Source organism: Mycteria americana, chromosome 14 (genome assembly GCF_035582795.1).
Source record: "Mycteria americana isolate JAX WOST 10 ecotype Jacksonville Zoo and Gardens chromosome 14, USCA_MyAme_1.0, whole genome shotgun sequence".
NCBI lineage: Eukaryota > Metazoa > Chordata > Aves > Ciconiiformes > Ciconiidae > Mycteria > Mycteria americana.
The window spans coordinates 7925074-7945394 of record NC_134378.1 but is presented as its reverse complement, the minus strand read 5'-3'; the positions used below and the strand labels follow the sequence as shown (position 1 = coordinate 7945394).

Here is a 20321-nt window from a genome sequence, read left to right as displayed (position 1 = left end):
GCTCTGCAGCATTTTTGTAAACAGGGAGGGCATGCACTGAATGGCAGCAACCCTCTGTGGTAATGCAATTTCAGTTGTATAATAGTTTTTGTGGAAATGAGACGTGAAGTTTTTCCTATTTAAGGCTCGGCTTATGATAGCATCTAAAGAAATCACACTGTCAGTATATGGTTGCTGCGGTAGGTGTTAATGTATTTAAATTCTGGAAGAGGAGAATTCTCTCAGAATTTTCAGTTATTAATTTCAGTCCCTCCTGTGCATGTTCACTTTCGGTATGTTTTGCTCTTTTTCCATGGCCTTTCTTTCTCCGTGCAACACATTGCAGAACACCAGCAAAGCGAATTTAGCTTTTTGTTTATAAAGAATAGCTTTTGTGACCTGGGTGAACTCTTCCTCCTTCAGGTTTAAAATACCCAAATGCTTTCAGTAATGGCATGTTGAGACACGTTTGCTCAGGCAGGCAGTTTGCGATCACTTCCCTCTGCTTGAAAATCTGTGTATTTTATACGGGGAGTGCACATTTGGGGTTTCTTTTCAAGTTTCTTTTGCTGAAACAGGCCTAGCTTAGCCTGTCTTCTCTATGCACAGGATGGCTCCTGCTTGCCAGAGCTGCACAAAGATAATCGCTCAGGAAGTGTTTCAGCCAATCCCCTGAAGCTTTACATTCAGATTTACCAAAGTAGCCAATCCGGGATTAGCTTTTATTAGGAAGACAGATCATCAAGCTGAAGTGCCAAGCCCTTTCTGCCTGAGTACTGAGAGCCTGTCCTCCATGTTTTATAAGTATTGACATAACACTGTGTTAACAATGCATCCACAGAGGTAAGCCTTACTTTTTACATTTTTTTTTCTCTAAGACCTATGAGTTGTGGGTTGAGAGTGTGATTCTCTGTGATTTGTTGTGCAAAACTCACACCACAGCACTTTATTAAGTTGGAACTGTTTAAATTTGCTTTCTTGGGTCACATGGTTAGTAGCCATTAGCCACAGCTTTATTTTGCAGACTGGCAAAACCTTGGCATACCTACTTCTTCACAGGAGGATGGTGTTTTTAGAGTTTATCAAGATCCTGGTATTCCAAAGAAGCTTTCTCTCTCTGAGCAGTTTGCCAGCACTATTGTCTGTTGTGTCACATGCCTGCTGAAGAGAAAATGGAAGCTAGGGAGCAGATGCATTTAACTGCCCTACAGGGAGTCAAGCAGGGATAATGGCAGACAGAAGAACAGGCAAGTTTACCTTTCTAAACAGTGAATGGAATAGCTAAGATAAGTTATCTCTGAGAAAATATGGGAATTTTAAAAACCTAGACATCAGCAAAAAGTGCTAATGGCAGATTGTAGATATTGGGCCTAGGTGGTGGTGTGCTGTTGCATCATGTTTTTTATGCAGCTTATCTTAACTTAAAATGATTATTGAACCTTTTTTCTTGCAGGAGCAATTAATACAACGTGTTTCTCTTTCTGAGGGACAATGTATGGTTAATATTTTGTTCCTTTAAAAGGGAGTTTTTATGCTGCAGATTTTGGAAATGGGTTGCTGCTCAATAAAATGCAGCAGTACATCTGTTTACAAATCTGATTCTTTATGGAAAATGTTTTTGAACTGTTAGCTTTCTTGTTTTACATAGTTCAAATAAACTAATGTACCTTTTATCCGTGCCTTTTTGTTTTACACTGTATCAGCCACAGTTCTGTGTTGTGGAGTCCAGAGGATATAAAATCATGTGTGGTTCATGACAGTAGTACATGTTGTTCGTTCTTGGTTTTTTTTCCCTTTTTTTTTTTTTTTAAACTTTTGGTTTAATGCTACGTAATTATTTCAAGAAATTCCTTTTTGATCAATTCCCAAATCTGCCAGCCTGTTGTATCTTCTTAACTGGAAAAATGAGATGGGTGCTTGAACAGTTGGTAAGTAAGCAGCATGCTACTCTCTGAACATTTTTAATAGTTTTCCAAACATTTTGTTTTCACTGGGTCAGTTAGTCCAGCAGATGAAGAAATGTTAGTGGTTAGTCATATAAAAAAATCAGATTTGCTTAGCGTCCATTTTAAGGGACTTGTACATGTAAACTGTTCCAATTTGAATGCACTATTTTTTTGATAATTTGCCTCTAAAGTTTGAAGCTTATACTTCCTGTTTACCTCAGGCCAGTGAAAAATATTCTACTTGCTGTTTGTTCATAGATCATTAATTACCATGTTTGTAGGGTAAAGCGCATTTTCGTTGTTCCTTAGGCTTTTGAGGTGTGATGAAAGTGCTAGTACTCAGCAATGAAGTGACCTTATGAAGTAAATAAATAATGCTTAATGAGAATATGTTTCTGATACTATACAAAGTATAATCTCAGACAAACTTGCTTGCTTTGTAACTAATTTAGAACATTTTGTGCCCTTTATTAAGATTTTAATTGTAGCTCTTGGACGGTTGTTTTAACAAGCTATTTTTCAGTGATCACCAGTATTGTTACAAAAGTAGAGGAAGGATGCTCTTTTGTGCTTTTAATATAATTTTTGCACTTGTTTTGACAGTCCACACACATTTCTGATTTTAGGAAAGAACTTAGAGCTAAGCTAGCTTTGCAAATGACTGCACCGAGGCGCAGTTACATGCTGCCTTTAGAAGGTTGCCATGTATTTGATAACATTCTGTAACGTAGCAATTTAGCTCTGGTTACTTGTTTGCCAGTATGAGTATCTTTGAATATCTCACTTTGCTTAACAGCCCCCCCCCCCCTCCCCCCCCCCCAAGGATTAGATTATAAGAATATCTAGTTCAGTTTGCAACCTGAAACACTGCTGGGTTGTAGGACTGAGTTTCATGTGATAGCATTTTTGTATGCAATTTTGATGCATGTTTCAGCATACATAAAAGCACTAATACAGCTAAGAAGTTATTCTGGTTTTTGTTCTTCAGTTGCTAAGAACAGAAATTACATTTGGACATCTTTCCTAGCAGTAGTTTATACACATTAGCAGTTTACTTTCAGTCTTAAATAGTGCACAACATAATATTTGTTTAATATGAGGAAGCAGGAGTAAGTGATCTGCAATCAGAAAGCTTGTATTAAAATGGCTCCCACAGGTTTTGTTAAACTAGGATCTGTTTCAAATCTGCACCTCCAGACACACTGCTGACAGTGAAGCATATTTGTATAAGCTGCCCTTGTGCATGTAATGAAACATAGCATCGTGAGTCTGTTAAAGTTCACTATTTTTAATCACTCAAATATAATTCTTTTATAGTTCACAAAAAATAAATGTCTGCATTGCAGCAAGATGTCTGAGGCAAGGTAGAGACAGCAGTGTTGTTTTACAGATCAGCCCAATCGCGCTGCTCCATGGAGTACTTGAGCCAATAGAAGCAGAGGGTAGGTTAAAGATTGACAATTGCAGTGGCAAGACTGAGAAAGGCCTTCTGGAAATTTCTACCATCTTTGTTCCATCTAAGTAAAGCAAATTCAGCCAAGCTGAAGAATTTCATATATTTTTGGTGCTTTGTCAAGGTATGATGTTATCACTCGCTTTCGTAGATTGCATAATAAGAAGCACTCTGTGCTGTTTTTTCTACTGTTCAGGACAGATGGAATGTGGGGATTTGTTTAAGTGATAGACACAGGGAAAAAGCACGTATTCTTTCTACCCAAGATTTTACAGGACTGGATCTTGTTAATATCACAGTTAGACAGGACATGTATGAAGCAATGTAGCTGAGGTTTATTCAGCTTGTAGCAAATGGCCATTATTCTAATGTAACTAGCAGTTAATCGTATAATTGCACTTTAAGTTTTCTGGCTACTAAGGAGTAATTTGAATTGCCCAGGATGAATATGATTAGCCATTATTATTTAGTGCCAACATCCAGTTACTTTTGTAATTAGCTGGACAAAGAATGCAGTGGGGGGAAAAACAAAGGAGTGATCTGGATTATAAATTATGATGAAAACAGTAGCTTTTTAAAAGCTACATGCCTCTCATTCTTTGCAGGCAAACTGTTTTAGTTGGAAGCTAAATAGTGCTGGGGAAAAACTGAGTGATTTCTTTAAACAAATGACACAACTTAACATACTGAGAATGGAAAAAAATGCAGAGTATAAACCACTCCAAATGTGACATTTCCCCCCCCTCACGTCAGGCAGGAGTATTGAAATGTAGGGGAAAACCTACATTGCTACTAAGGAAGCATGTAATAAAAGGAACTTCATGCTCAAAAATCATAAATAGGTAGATTACATTACAAATTTAGCCCTTTATATCAGTGTCCACAAACTTTGATTGGCTCATCTTCCTGAGCTGTCTTCCATCTTGTGATATTACTTTTGCTTGGTGGGTTTTTTTGGTTTGGATTTTTTTTTTTTTTCTCTTTTTGCTTTTGTTTCAGGTGTATTGGCCATGTGGATCCAGTAGCTGAAAAGTGATAGGTTATGGTTAGTTTTCCATAGTAATGGTGCCACTCCAGCATAATTGGTTAAAGGGTGTTAAATCTCAGTAAAAGCTCTCCTCTTCTCTGGAATTCAGGGTATTAATTTGAATCTCCTAAATATCTTGGAAGTTGAACATAACCTTTGCCCATGTAGAATGTAGTAGACAGCAATTTTCAGATTGTTATTTGTGGATCCCTAATATTTTTCCCATGGGCACATGAATCCCGTTATAGTGAATTTAAGCCTGTTAGACTAGGTTTGATTTACTTAGTTATTGTCTGCAAACCCCTTAGTAGTAGTACACTGGCTTTGAGGGGTCTGCAAACCAGAGACTGAAAACCATCGCAGCAGGCCATCAAGCTTGGCCCTTTAAATTGTTTTTAGAAAGTATTTCAAATATATTTATCAATAAACATGTCTTATATTCATGGGTCAAAGTCCAATTTAGAAATAGCTACATAGGAACTGAGTTTTATTTATTTGATAGAAGTTGTCTGTCATTCTTATGTTAACCCTTTATTGCCAATTGTCATAGCATGTGTTTCATACTGCGAGTTTAAAACCATGCTGTAGCAGGATGTTAACATCCTTAATTTAGCCAGTATAAACCTTTACTTTCAAACATGATTGTTCTCAAATTATGTTTTTAGCATATGAAATCTACAGCTATTCTGGTTGCCTTGCTTGGGCCTCAGCTCTATAGTTTATAGTCTTAAAGAAGACAGTATGACACCAGGGATCTCCCTTCCTCCCCTGATTTTCTCTTTTGTGGAGCTACTTTGAATGCACACTGAATAAGAATAAGGTTTTAAAAGGAACCAGAATGTTCTTTAAATTAAATATATATATATTTACTTTGTTTGTTATCAGAGGTAACTAGCTTAAACATTGCTATATATAGATATCTGAACAAGCATTTTGTGTAAGTTAATTGCTTAATACAAATTGAGCATTTTGCAGGGAATTCTGCAAAAAGAAACGTAAAATATGAGGCGCTCAAACTGGAGAGTGAATCTAAATTTGAGTGATTTCCTTAGTAACCTGTGACTTCACAAAACTCCCTATCTTGTCCCTTTTTAGTTAAACATTTGGATGTCAGGTGTCCTTTTGTCATACTTTACCATTTCTGATATTTAGATGCTTGCTTCGAATATAGCACTGCTGTTTAAACAAGAGATACTGTTATTGAATAAACTGCTACCATTTTAGCTACAGTACAGGAATGAGGCAGTGCAGTGCTGTCAGACGCCATTTTAAGAATCCTGCATAAATAGCATAGCTACCGATGAGTAAGAGACTGTTATAGGTGAGTGCTTATACAAAGCTGCTATTTATTCAGCAATGGCATGCAAATATTTTTTTCAAATTTTTATTGAATGCAGTTTTTTGAAATCATTATTTAGAATTGCTACTCACAAATGTGATATAGGAGAGGCAGGAATTATCTTAAGGATGAAATTCAGTTTTAGTGCTTATAGTCTTAAATCAGTCTTAAATAAATTTTTTTTGTTTTGTTTTCTATTAATTGGAAGGAAAAATGAATTCCATAAATATATAGTTCTTGATTTTAAATTAATGTGTTTATTCCCTAATGTAGATCTAGATTGTGTATGTGGGCATTAGCTGTTTCGAGTGGTTTTCCATATCTGTCAGTTTTTCTTGGTTAAATGTCAAGGTGCAGTAGTTCATCTACAACTTTTAATTGCTCTTTGTAGTTAATATAGGTTAGAGCAGCTTTAAATATTTTTGTATATGTACATTTTTTCAGGTAAGTACTACTACTAATACAGGGATGATTTTCCTAAACAGAAAAGTCAGTATTTTATTTACTGGTCTGAAATTTGAAAAACTGACTTTCATATTAAAAACCTCACCTTCTCTTCAGTTTAATAGAGAACATGTTTAAAAATTAGGCAGCTAAGTTCTTTTTGCAATTTTACTTAAGTATCAATAAATCTTGTATGTTTGCAATCCTTATTTTTTTTTCTTTCTGTCCCCAACTATCCCCAAAGAAATAACCTCCACCCCGTCTCCCCTCATTCAGATATGTTAAAATAATTTGTATGAAACAAATTAGTTTAACGTTTTTAGCAAACAATTTTTTTTTTTTTTTTTTTGTAAGTTTTGTCAATACTAGTAGGGAAGTTTTAAATGATTAATTGGTGTTCTAGTCAATTGACAGTGAAACTGGCAAAGCTTAAATTTCAGTTGTGTTCTTAAAATATGTTCCTCTGTGTTCATTCATCTTAATGAAGAAATAAGAGTAGCTTTTAGAATGACATAAGGTATTTATTGTATTCATCTAGGTACCTAATTGAGTATATACCAGTATCATTTCTGATCTGCCATCTCAGAGCATCACATTTGTACTACACATGCATGATAGTAATGCATGCTACCTGAAATAACAGCTCTAAGCCCTGCAAAAATGAATTCTCAAAATAAAACTCTCTAGAATAGTCTACTTGATCATACAGTTATTGTTTCCATAGAACTAGATGCTTGTTTATAATTATTTTGCTGCTGGTTTTAATTTTCTTTTTATTTTGTTGTGGGTAATAGTAAGGTACCTGTCATTAAGGATCTGTTTTTCTTGAATTATTTAATTTGAAATCCTTTGCTAATGAAATTTCTGTGTTTGGAAGTTTGTGCTTTACAAAGCATTTTCAGAATATTGCTTATATTGATGGAATGTGCAAAGGTGAAAAGATCTGTCAGCTTTAGAAAAGTTACTGTAAACTTGCTGTGAATTGCTAGCATGTATTTACAAACTTGAGTCTTAAAGATTACCACTACAATCATCACTGCCACCATTCAAACAATGTCATGTTGTGCAAGTCATAATACATTACAGCAAATAAAACAATGGGAGATGCTTCTGAAGAGCTGTGAATTTTAAGTATCTTTTACAGCTATGTCTAAGACGCTTATTTAACTGTTCCTCCCCAACATTTTGATTTTTTTTCAGAACAATCTCAGTGATTTTCTTACATACTTAAATGTTTGTGCCCTTAAAAGATTGAGCAAGATTAATTATAGTAGAGAATATGGCAATGCAATCTGTTCCTCTAAGGTTCAGTTTTCATAGTATAGTAGATAATTGCTGAATTTTGTTTTAGTTGTGGGTGACGCACAGTGTGCATATGTGTGTATAGGATATATGCACCTCCATTGCTAAGAAAAATGAAGAACCTTTGCGTCAAGTGGTGAATGCATTTTTGACAGTTCATTTGTACTTCAAATCTTTGGGAAAGCTGTCTTCAGGCATCTTTTAGGTGATGTATCAGAGATGTGTCAAGTCAAGATACTTTGTTCATCTTGGAACTGCTTATGAAGAATGTTTTCCTTGACTCTATAGATCTATTGAAAGAACACTCAAAAAGGTGATGGAGGAAACTGGCTGAATTTCCTAAATTAAACTCATTAGATGGGGAGAGACAGATTTAGAGCTGAAGAAACCTCATATGCTGTAACTAATATGTAGGAGTCCTGACCTGTAACACCCCTGCTAGTTTTGGGCCCGCAGGTGCAGAGCATCTTCAGTCAGCTCTGTAACTTCCCCAGCTACTTTGGTCAGGGATGTAGGAACAGTTCCTGCTACTGTGTTGCTGTATTGATCTATCACACCCATTTCTCAACTCTGTGTCTTTTAATACTGACTTGTAGCAACTACTGTATCTTTCTTGTTGTATCATGTTCCCCTGAGGTAGTGATTTGAACGAAATGGCACCTGGTAGATTTGGGTGAACCTGGAATGTTATGATTGCTTTAATGTAACCTAAATGTGAGCCGCTGCTAAAAGGATATTACTCTCTTCCCCTCTTCCCCACATGTGGTACACTCCCATTTCCTCTTTTCTGCACATCCAGCTGCACAGTGAGCTGGCTCACAAAACTGATTGAGTTAAAATGAACATGATCTCTAGAACATGAGGACAGGGATTGGGGAAAACATTCCTTTTAGTAGCAACCTGTGTAAAATGATCTTAAGACTTCAACCTGAGTCTCGTAAAGACTTGTATGTCCTAGTCTGTGGCTGAAACTGGATCTATATTTTAAAACCAGGTAAAGTGTACTGCCAAATTACTTTTATTCTTGACAGAATTAGTGTGTATTATTATAGATTTACCTGTGTGCATTATTAATCATATACACATGATGTTTTAAAAATACATTTTTTGTTACAGTTTGGTGATACTGAAATAGAATTTCATAAGGGGGGAGGGGAAGGAAAAACAATGCAACATGGGAAGAGAACAATGAACCCACCCTTTGAGCCCATCCCTTCCCATTGCTTAGGAAAGAGAATGGGCAGAGGCAAGTGGTGCGTGAAATGTTTTGGTGTCTGCAACACACTGCCAGCTCCTCTTTGCTGGAGGCCCTCTGGGAAAGGGTGTAACAAATGTGCAGTGTAATTGATCTGCCCATGCATGGTAAATCGGTGAGCATTGTAATACGGTCAACTATGTTATGCATTTAATCTGCCCATGCAAAATAAATCTGAGAAGCATTGTGCTATGGTCATCTGTGCTACACATTTACCATAATTCTGGTCACATGGGTGCCTTTCCTTGCTACTGAAATTAACAGCGTAGTCCACGAGCTAGGAGGTTGGATGCTGGTAGAATAGAACTTCTCTTCAGTGTTTTATGACTTTAAAGAGCTTAATTTGTAAATTATTGCTATATACAAATGACAAGTAAAGAATAATGATTTCTGGAGTTCACAGATCTTCTTTAGGAAGCTTTGGGTCTTCCTTACATTGAGTTTGGTTAATTTGTATTTAAAATTTTTGCTGACATAACTGTCCTGTTTAGAAGTGTGAAAGGAATTACAACCCAACCCCCGGTAGCTGATAGTTGATTAAAAGTGTTTTGACAAATACCAGACTAAAAAGTCCTTCTGCTGGTAAGTTTTACTTTGTTTAGGAAGCTGTTTTAACTTATACCAGTAACAAAACTCCTGCTAATATAAACTGTTTGTCAAGCTGAAGAGTTTCTCTGATATGAATGTAACCAAGTCCTCAGTGTTGTTTCTGAGCTCTGATTAACTGTCTCAGACAGATTTAACCACAGTGGCTAAAGCAAAGGTCTCTAGCTGTCCTCTTGGCCTCTGTGGTAGAAATAACTGTCCCTAGAGCTGGGATGGCTGAATGGAATCTCAGCGCACTCCATAGCAGCAGTAGTTCACAGTCTGCCATATCAATATAAACTAGTATCAGCAACAACTTACATTAGGAGACTAGACAGTAAGTTGTCACTACAGAGGAAAAGATCTGCATCCTGCTTGGCTGTTGTGCTCTGGTGATACTAACGGACAACTCTGGTACCTGTGTCAGGCACCATAACCTCATTTGTCTATCATTTTGAATTTGGGCTTGCTTCAACGTCATATGTTTTCTTTTATCTTTCATCTCCAATAGCCAGATCTCCAAAAATGGTGTATAACTCAATATTCATTCTAGGTCTTTTTTCCTCTCTCTTCCACCTTCCTTACCCAAACTGACTTAACTAGCCAAATTCACCAAGTTGTTTTCTTGAATGGCATCACTATAAGAAAGTAGAATATCAGCAAGTCAGATATAGTTTGTTATCTGTTTAATAATTTAATCCTGCCTGGAGTGAATTAAAACTGTCTATGTAAGATTGAATGGTTGAATGATAGTAACAACTCCATTCCATTTACTCTTTATTATAGTTAATAATTGGTGGAATTGTATTGCCAATAAATTATAAATATTCAGTTTTCTGTTATATAGTCTAGCTTCAAAATCCTTGAAATTATTTATTTAATAGTTTTTAAAATTACATGTTACCTCCTAATTTTGTAAGCTGTTCTGTGTTGCTAAATCTGTTACTTCAGCTAATCTGTTCACTGATGCTGGTGAGTGTTTAAATGTTAGTAGGCATCTGTCCACACAGTTTATAGAGGCCTTCGATTAGGAGCTACAAGGAACAGAATTCCTGTTTGTCTGTCACACACAATTTATACATACAGTGACATAATCTTCAGTGCATGTTACAGGACTGTCATTACTATGTTACCTTTGTAACTGGTAACATGCAGCAGACGTGTACCTGGATTTTTTTTCTCCGTGTTTTGGTCAGCGTATACTCTGGCAAAACCAGACCTTTCATTTCATCAGAAATTTTAATATAGTTGTATTTGACAGTGTTATGTTGAACTTCTATACATGAAGTTAGACATGGGAATAATACAGTCTATAACTATTCTAATTCACCTTTTTGAATCCTGCAGCTTGGCTGAAGAGGAAATAAAGGCAGAGCAGGAGGTGGTGGAGGGGATGGATATCTCCACTCGATCCAAAGGTAAGAAGGAATATTTCATCTATGTTCTAGAACATACGAATATTTGTAAACCAGGATAGTGAAACTGTGTAATCTACCATGAAGCTGCTCTTGAGTGAAGACTCAAAGCCCATTGTATTTTTCACAATGACTATTGTATGTTAGAAAGTGTTTTAATTTTTGTTTGGTTTTCATTATATGTCAAACTCCCTCCCCTCTTCCCCCCCCCCCCCCCCGGTAATTTCTGGTTTATGAATAACTAACCTAGGTTAAATGATGAAAAAAATCAGCCTCTTGTATCATCTCACTTATCATGGCTTCCTTTAAAGTACTTTTAGATTTGCAATGTAGGAGTATATAGCAGTAGTAGTAATAATAATAATGATAATAATAATAAGGTAGTATTTCCTACAGTAACAATTCCTAATTTTCCTAAGAATAAAGAAGAACAGTAACATTTCTGTTTCCACAAAAATTGGTCCCCTGCACAGTATGTATTTCATGGACATTTATGTATCCATCCCTGACGTGAATTAAACTTGGTGGTGCAATTGCAGGTGACTAAGAATTTCTGTCCTGGTTTCTGGAGTTTTCCCTAAGAATGAGTTACTAAAGGTGAATGACGTTATCTCTTGGTATAAAGCAAGCCAAATATGTAACTATCTATATCAGTGTAAATATTCCCGCTGTCATTTGGAGTGTGGGGACAGAAATGCCCTTCAATCAGAATACTTGCACATAATTGTTTACTCCAGTTCATTGTAATTGACTGCTAGCTGCCTCTCCATCTCCTTTTGTACTTGCAGCTCACTTTGCAGCTCAGTTTACTTGAAAGCCATTTCTGTAAAATGGCAGCAATGGTTACTACCATCCTTTTTAAATTCTGGCACATGCTCTTCACATTTCTACTACAGGGGTCATAAGTCTAGTTAACTCTGAATATGCAGATGTAATTGTCTTGAAAGCATGGCACAGATCATCTGCATTCCTTTGGTTTTTGATGAGGTAGCTTGGGTATATAACATAGTTATAAAATATAACATAGTTATAAAATTGCATTTAGGTCTTATTTGTACTAACAGACAGAAAATTTCTTGTTTCAGTTATCATGGTATGGTTAGACATGGTAGTACATATGATCTGACAGCTCAGAAGAGATTCACTTGCTCCTTTTGCTCCTTCTCCCTTCTCTGCTTCTGGTCTTGCATGTCAGTCTCCATCACTGGACTGCTTTCAATGTTTATTTATCTCTGTATTTCAGTTTTCTAAGCCAGCAGAAAGTAAACTATTTTTTGTTACTTTAATGATTGCTGCTAAATGGGGTGAGCTCCCAGCTTTGTACTCCTACTGCTTACTTCCTTTGTGGTGCTTGTCAGATCCCAGCCGCTTGAACTTTCTAACCAACTTAAAAACAAGAAACTTTTTTCTGCTGTTTTAGTGACCAGTTTGTTTGTGAAAGAGTTTGGCAAGTATGAGGACTCAATATAGAGACAAAGGGGGTTATTAGATGCATTTAGCTGCCCACGAAATCTCACCTTCATTTCTCCTTGGAAAGGCTTTGGCCCATATATTAGTACTAATAAGAGTTTCACATGCATCAAGTGAGCTAAACTATTACTCATGTCACTCTGACATAATCAATGTCTAAAAGTCATTTATGAGTCTGATACCTATTTATGAAGATGTCTGCATTTTAGTGCTGTTGCTTTCAGCCCAGAAACAGGTGTATGGCCCATACAAAAAGTTGCAATTCCCTTACATTAGTTCTAGTGCTGGTCTGACCTCAAGGTGTACTGTTTCAATGAATTAAGTCCACAGGAAACTTTTTACTTTTTTTTGTAGGGTTAAGCTGAAGTTTCCCAGGACAGTGAGCTGATTTAATACCTCATGGTTATTGAAAGGCTCAGTCTTTCATCTCCCAGCCTTCTCAGCCACATGATCTTGCAGCTCCCCTTGCTTTGTGGGCTCTGATCATTTCAAATCGGTCAATTCAAAAGGAGCTAACCTGGCAGAAGACGACTCGTTTTTATACTGAGTTTACTGTTGATACAACTCCCTGAACCAGTTCACAAGCTCTGGTAGTAATTGAAAGGAGAGTGGTTTGGAAGACAAAGGCAGGATCACCCCACTGCCAGTTTAGACTGGCCCAAGCTGTCATTGTGTGGAAGTCACTGGTTTGTACCCAGTAGGACTCTTAGTATTTTAACGACCAGTGAGAGTGATCTGAATGGCCTGTGTACCTCACCATAGCAAAGGTAAAATTTAACAGAGATTGAATTAATTGAAGAATAATAATAATGGATTTGATATTTATTTAACTAGATACTGATTTGCTTTAATTGGTTTGTTAAGTTTGACATGTATGTTGATGAAACCCATGCCAGCACCATTCTAAGGGAGAGAATAACAACCACCCACCCCAAGCCCTTACAGGTATATATTTTTTTCAGTGAAGAAGTGATGTGGGTTGTAAGGAAATTTTGAGACTGGCATATAAGCCATCTTGCTTTGTTGTATTCCCAACCTAATCTATGAATTAGTGGTAGAACTTTATACTAGTTGAATATGTAATTTTGCATAGAAAGTAAAAGGATCATAAATGTCATCTGCTTAGTACAAGAGCTGGCCATATTATATGCCTGCTAAAATTAATCTTTCTGGACTGCTGTTATCTGGATTGAGACAAGTTTCTCTGTTAGTTCAGCGCAGTGTTTCTGTAGCAGCAAAGTCAAACCAGAATTTTAAAACTGTTGTTACACTCTGTGAAAGATAGAAAAAGTGCAGCAAGGTTCTAAACCGGTGGGATAGTGGTAACAATGTTTCCTCTTGTAACATTAATCTTGTTCGGAATTTTGCTTTGAGCGTTTTAGAAAGGATGTAGATGAGGAAATTGACTCTATGTAGTCAAACAAGGCCTTAAGGGAAGCATACAGCTCTTCTTGGTTTGTTTGGGTTTTTTGATGGTCTGAGAAACCTGTGCGGGAGATCATCAGTGGCAATGTGTTAACTTCACAGTTGTCCTGGAGAAGCTGATACACTGCAAGTTTGTAACCTAACGTGCTCTGCTACAGTTTGTTTGTAGAGCTCATTTGAGGCCATGTCTGAAGAAAGTTGTAGGAAAATAAATGGAATTGCTTTAAAACCAATTAGCCTGATGGAGACCTCTTCATGAACATTCTTGTTTTGGTATAAGCAGTTTAATTTTAATTGCTATAAATCAATTCCAGTTCAGTTTAAGCTAAACTGAAACATGCATTCTTTAATCTGTAACAAGGGTGTTGACATAGCCTTTGAATTGGTTTAAGTAAAGTGGTGGTTTCAAAGCAGCTTAAGCTGGTCAAACTGCTTGATGCAGCAGGTTTATCCACTTCCTTCCATACCTAAGCTGGCAGGAAACTAACTGAACCGTAAAACATGAATAGTTTTCTACTAGCTTAGTGTGCTGAAATGGCTTGGTAGACTGCCAGAACTGGTGTAAGAGAGAGGGCAGGAATATACCAGTTGGGTGCAGGAAGTATAGAGCTTTGGTAGCTAGCACTTGGATAGGGTTAGGCTGTAATGAAACTCAAGCTTAAAACCATAGCTGCCACTTCTTACATATGCTTTATAATGTGATATGTAAGAGTGAGTTTATAGCTGTGGTCAGAGCTATGCAGCCCTACACGCTCATCTTCAGCTGCGTTTTTCTACCCTTCTCCTTAAGCTGGCACTGACGCTTATGCTGTTGCATAGTAAGCTATATCAAGCAGCTGATCTAGCTGAAAATTGATGATTTTTTGTAGTATTAGTTTTTGCCTGAATCACGAACTGATTAACCCTACTATTACACACAAGTGCCTGTCTGCAAAAAGTTATGGGGACAGACATCTGGTGAGGTGGGGAAGGGAAGAGGAGAAGAGTTACTGTAGCAGTTATAATTTTGATCTGCTTATAAGCTGTGCATGTGCAGCTTTACTAAAGATGAGGTTTTAAAATACACTACTCTTGATCAGAACAAGAAGGCATAAGGCATCTGAGAACTGGAAATGGGAAATGACAGCTTGAAGAGATAAAAGGAGTCCAAAAACACAAAATGGAGTCAGCAGAGGATTGCTGTTTAGCAAAGGAGAAAGGCCATGGATTAGGTTATTATAATATTTTGTCCTCTGCATATGATACATTAACATGTCTGACAGAAACATCTTGTTATGTTTCTGTTCCAGCCCTATGGCCTACTTTTTAACCTTGTTTATTAACTATTTCAAGATGGGGCTTGCAAGGCTTTCTGGAGAATTTTCTGAGTATTTCCAGGTTGTGGTTCCAGAGCAGCATAACCAACTTAATTGTTTGGTGCAGTTCTGTCTTCACTTGCATTTGTTCTCTTTGGACAGCAGTGAACTCTCCACTGGGCTTTTCATCCTATTAACCTGGAAGAATTTTATTTTTTTTTAATTCTCAGGTTAATTTTCTGCTAGTTTATCTTACTTACCTGCCAACAGTAGTTAGCTGTGGTTGCGGATGGACTTCCATGTAGGTTTCCTATGTTTCAGCTAGTACTGTAACCATTGCCTGTCTAGTGACTCGTCAAAAGGAGCTCTTTAACTCTCTTTTTTTCCATCATCAGTCATATGTCCCTTATATTTCCTTTGCATCTATGCTGGCTCTTAGCCCGTCCTCTTCTGAGTCAGTTAAGGACTTGGGTATAGAAGTAGTTTTCTACCTGCTTATCTCTCTGAACCAGATTACTAGGGAGTTGGACAGATGTCATTGCTAGGAGCAGACTTGCCCCCCTCAGTGACAGCTAGTCACTGATGGTCTTAGCTTGTTATAGAATCATATACTGAGACACTACTGCTTAATGGTGAGAATTCTGACTTTTACAGCTTTTGCATTGCTGCAGATTTGTGCTGAAGGCTTTGGTCTTAGTGGCTTCTCTCAGTGGTAAAAGGTTTGGATATTTTGAATATAAATGCAAAATGACTAGTAAAATGGAATTTCCGGAATACATTATATATTTTGTAACAGTTTCATAATAGTACATTGTGTATCAACTTTCTGTGCAGTGATACCAAGTATTTAATCACATAGAGACGAGGTTCTTACTCCAGTGTGAAATGTGATTTGAGAATCCTCCAGCGAATAGTAGTACAGCCCGAGGCTTTTCTCTCTAGTGCAGAGCCCTTGTTACTTAGTAATCAAGAGGGGGTCTTCAGGAGTGCCTTGGGGCAGTAGGTCCCCCTACAGCCAGGCTCTAGTTTATAAACAGCTTACAGTCTCTTATATTGCAGGTTGTTGGGAAGTGTTTCTTTATCTTCCAGAGTCCCACAATGAAGAAACAAATAACTGTCTTTTTGTATTTGTGTAAAATTATAATGTAGTAGGAGTTCATCAGGTTTTACACAACCATGGCTAACCTCTGTTATTTATTACATTAAGCAACTGGATTGGGTTAATTGCATCAGTTGAAGTTTCTGGAATGTAAACAGGGCTTTAGTGGTTGATTACAACTGCATCGTATTTCAAAATTCTGGCATAAGATTAAAATGCCTCAGAGTTGAGTATAAATTCTAACAGTTTTATCCATGATTTTGTTAAGTGTTTTGAAGATAATTAAGCTTGCTATAGTATTGTAGGTAATGGATCTGAAAAATCATAAATCTATTAGCAGCCATTCAGGATAATAAATATAACTGGGAGACTTCACAGTTCTGGAATCCATATAAATTATTAATTGAAGCCTGTTCTATCAAATCAGACTGTAATGATGCTGACAATGGAGTTAGTGTTGCTCCTTTTTCCCTCAGAATTCTTCATTGATTTCCCTCAACACCATTTAAAGTGCATGCATTCAGAGCTTTTGAGCAGGAGGAAAGAGAGGAGTGACACTCTAGGTGGAAGTCAGTTTTCTGCTTTTGTTCTTGTTCCTTCTAAAGGCATAGTTACACATTTCTATGGGATAATAACAGTTTAAGCAGTCTTCAGTCACCTGTATTCTTGTAACTTTTCTCATGCAGCCTTCTTTTTTAAGCTAGCCTAGCTGTTTCTTACAGCCATTAGATGAATTCTTCATGAAACTGCTTTCATGAAGATTTTTGTTCTGTTACATTTCATCTAATTTAATTCCTTGATCTGGTTCACCAAATGTTGGCAGAACTATTTGTATCATAATAAAAAAGATAGCATGGGATTGGGAATTAATGTTAACAGAAGTAGCCTTGGGCTGGCTGTGTTTAAGTAACACTTCTGCTGAGTGTCTAAATTACATAGAACACTTGACTAGGTTTCTAATTGGAAACATTATTCAGAATTTTGCATATTTGACCCACTTGCATTGAGATATCAAGCACATAACTTACATCACAGAAAACTTTTATTGGTGTAACTAAGTCTCAGTTTACTGATATTTAATACTGTTCCTGGAAGACTAAAATAATGCTTTCACTGAAAAAATACATTGCTGCTTCTGGCTCCTGGAAAACCAGAATGACTGCTAATTTTACCACCTTTATCACAACACAAGTTGAAAAGCTTTTTTCTTCTCACTTTCTGAAAATTTCCAGAACAGAAAATTTTTGTTCTACAAGCAGTAGATATTACCACTTTATAAGAGCTCATTTTTCATAGAACATGTGTATAAGAAAATTAGGTACAGAATTGGAATATCTAATACATTTGAATTACTAAAACATGAAAGTTTAGTAAACTTGATGTAGTTAAGATAAAGATAAGTTTGTGATTGTCTGTGCTTTGTTTTGTGTGCTGGTTTTGGCTTGTTTGATTTTGTGTGCTGGTTTTGGTTTCGAAATGTAAAACTTTTCTTCTGTTCCACACTAGCTCAAAAAAAGGGTAATTCTTTGCTGACAGTAAAAAGCTTTTATCCTGCAATTTCCACACTTTTGGGGAAGGCTTTTGTTTTGTTTGCCTAACCTTTTTGTGAGGTTGAATTTGAAAATCATGATGTTTAGTAAGACTGATGTACTCAGGCTTTTCTTAATTGGCTTGCTATCCATTGCACTGAGGATGCAACACTAAGACAATCTATGCTGATCTAAGTCAGGCCTGCCATGCTCGTGTGCTCCTTCATGTCAGCCACATTTCCATCCTTTTCCTTTACACTGGCACTGTCAACTTTGGGACTTGTTGGTATGTCGATTCAGCTGAAATTAATTTTTGAGGATTTTGTTGGTTTTGGCCAAATCAGTTATCTAAACCATCTTGCTTCCTGGGTGAACAAATAACAGTGCTAGAGAAAGGAAAAAGGAAGAAAGTGTGTCTGTGAAAGGGTACTGTGAAGCCTTAACTTAGATCTGTGTAACTTGCTGTGGATTTCAGCTCTAATGAAGGTCTTATTAGTAGAGAAACTAATGCAAGTGTAATAGATGCTTAGAAATACAGATGGAGACACCGTTTCATTTTGGTTTTAGTCTGGAATTACTTTGATTGCATTTAGCTTAAGCAAGTTTTTAAATTAAAAACCAAAAAAGGTATATGGAAAGGAGGGCATAAGGGCATGTAAGGCGTCACTGTCGATAAGTGTTTGGTATTGAGCAGTTTAAGCTGTGTTCTTACAGTAAGGCATGTTGATGTTACTTGTTTTCAGGAAGAATTACATTTGGGTATCATGGGAAAAGCAAGGAAAACAACATTTTACTTTTACACATTTTCTGAGTTGGCACCTGCTTCCATTGAGAAAAATGAGACTTCTCAGTTAGTTGTCAGGGATTGTTGCTATTGAATACTTACAGTAAAGCACTTGGCAATGTAGAACATAGAAGATATGGTTGTGGTCTATGCTCCATATGCTGCAGCAAGACAAGATCCCTAATGTACAAGAATAACATACTTTTTTTTGGTTTTATGGGTTTTTTTCTAAGCTAAATTGTATTAAGTCACTATCATAGTTTATCTGCTTAAAAACTGCCTTACCATCACATAAAATTTGACTTCTAAAACAAAGTGTGAAATTAAGGCTTTTAGGGTTTAAGTATGCTTTAGTCTGTCTCTTGGAAGCAGTAGTTACTAATCCTTTAGTCACATGATGGCATGATGAAACAAAGATTTTAAACTTTAGGTGAAGCTCAGGTTAGCTTGTTGTCCCCAATGAATGGTTTGCAACAGCACTCATAGGTGCTTATGTCAACCTTGGCAATATTACAGAGCAATTAATAATAACCTAGTGATGTAAAAACAGGTAACTTTTAATGAGAATTTAAAAAGTTATTTCAGGTGTCTATTTTTTCACTTGCAGTGGAAACGCGATTTTGAAATAAATGCTAAGAAAGCAAAATCACACAAAAATCAAGAAATAAGTGGAGTAAGGTTGCTTGGCAAATTAATTTGTTAGCACAATTGGTTTATCAATGAAATGTTCAATTTTTTATTTTACTGTAATGCCCTTCATTTAGTACACAGCACATTTCTTTTCTTACTAACCTTCTGAGTGCTGAGTAACTGCAAGGGATCTCAGCCTTTTCAGTTAGAAAAGGTGAGTGCACAACTTGATGCCTATCTGAAAAGTTTGGTCCAGGTTGACTTGCTCAGGATATGATAGGAGTTTTGTAGAAGCAGCAGGGAGATTGCAGGGATATGTGCTAACTGGAGATGAACTGGCATGGTGAGATACTCTCCAAACTGAGACCATTCTTGCTCATTAAACACCTTTTTAAAAATACTTGACATAGAAGAGATCACACAAAATCTTGCTTTTCCTTTTTGGAGCACAAACTTGAATCCACCTCCTAAGTAACTGTCCTAGTCACTAAGTTATTGCATAGTTTAAATTTGTTTTTTTTCTTTCCTCTTGGATTTGTTTCATTTTGTTCAACTAATAAATATTAAATTAAACTACATTGGGGAAGTGATCCAGGTTAAAAATGAACTTTCCTCCTGACAGGTTATTTTAACAGGTATGAATTTCTTGATCTGGTTCACAGCACAGCTACACAAACGTTGCTAACACAGCTGGAAGAGCCAAGGAGGAAGAAGAGGCAGTGTGCGCTAAACATGGCACTGCTATTGAAAGAAATTCACACAAAATGCAACTTGAGCATTTTTGATCTTAATTAGAATTGAAAACTATAACTCAAACAATTTAAGTAGGTGCTACTATTCTTATTTCACTTGAACTGAATTAAAAGATTGTTCATATTATTAGGTCCCTCACAGATTGGTAAGTTGGCAATATATAGTGATAGTTAAAAACATTAGCCTATTCCACTAGCACAAGTAAATCTGAAAGAAAATGCCTGTGTATTGCTGTTTTCCTGTCTATTCCTTAATTTTTCGAGTTACATCTTACATTGCCTCAAGAAAATCTCTGTGTATTTCAATAACTTGCCAGCTGAAAAAAAACCCAAGGTGTACTTCAAGTCAGTTTTTGTATGTTGTCCATGAGTCACCACTAGTTTATTTGAAAATCCCTAGTATGCTCAGGCTTGAACCACAGAAGAAAATTACACTAGTTTAAGTAGGTTTTGAAATCACTTAACCAAACATATACGTCTCTGTGATAATTTGGTTTAATTGGTATTGAATCAGTATCTTTTCTGTTGAAGAGTAGTTTGGATTTGGCTGTGACTGAATTATAATTCAGTTCTGGTTTAGTTAATAAGAATT

At 36.5% G+C, this 20321-nt stretch overlaps 1 protein-coding gene across 10 annotated transcripts in view; it reads left to right on the top strand.

Annotated features, from left to right (window-relative positions):
- Positions 1 to 618: 618 nt before the first annotated feature.
- ZMYND8 (zinc finger MYND-type containing 8) overlaps positions 619 to 20321 on the top strand; it is a 60344-nt gene continuing 40641 nt past the window's right edge. For 3 of the 10 annotated variants that reach the window (XR_012777821.1, XR_012777820.1, XM_075516738.1), the window contains exons 1-2: positions 624 to 822; positions 10678 to 10748. Coding sequence is in view for 7 of the 10 variants with exons in the window: in XM_075516738.1 (XP_075372853.1) it covers positions 809 to 822; positions 10678 to 10748 (85 nt within the window). In the remaining 3 variants the exon portion in view is untranslated. Of the gene's footprint in view, positions 823 to 1059; positions 1227 to 1887; positions 1908 to 10677; positions 10749 to 20321 lie in introns of those variants that run through there. The other 7 variants (XR_012777819.1, XM_075516732.1, XM_075516733.1 and 4 more) reach the window with 6 other exon arrangements.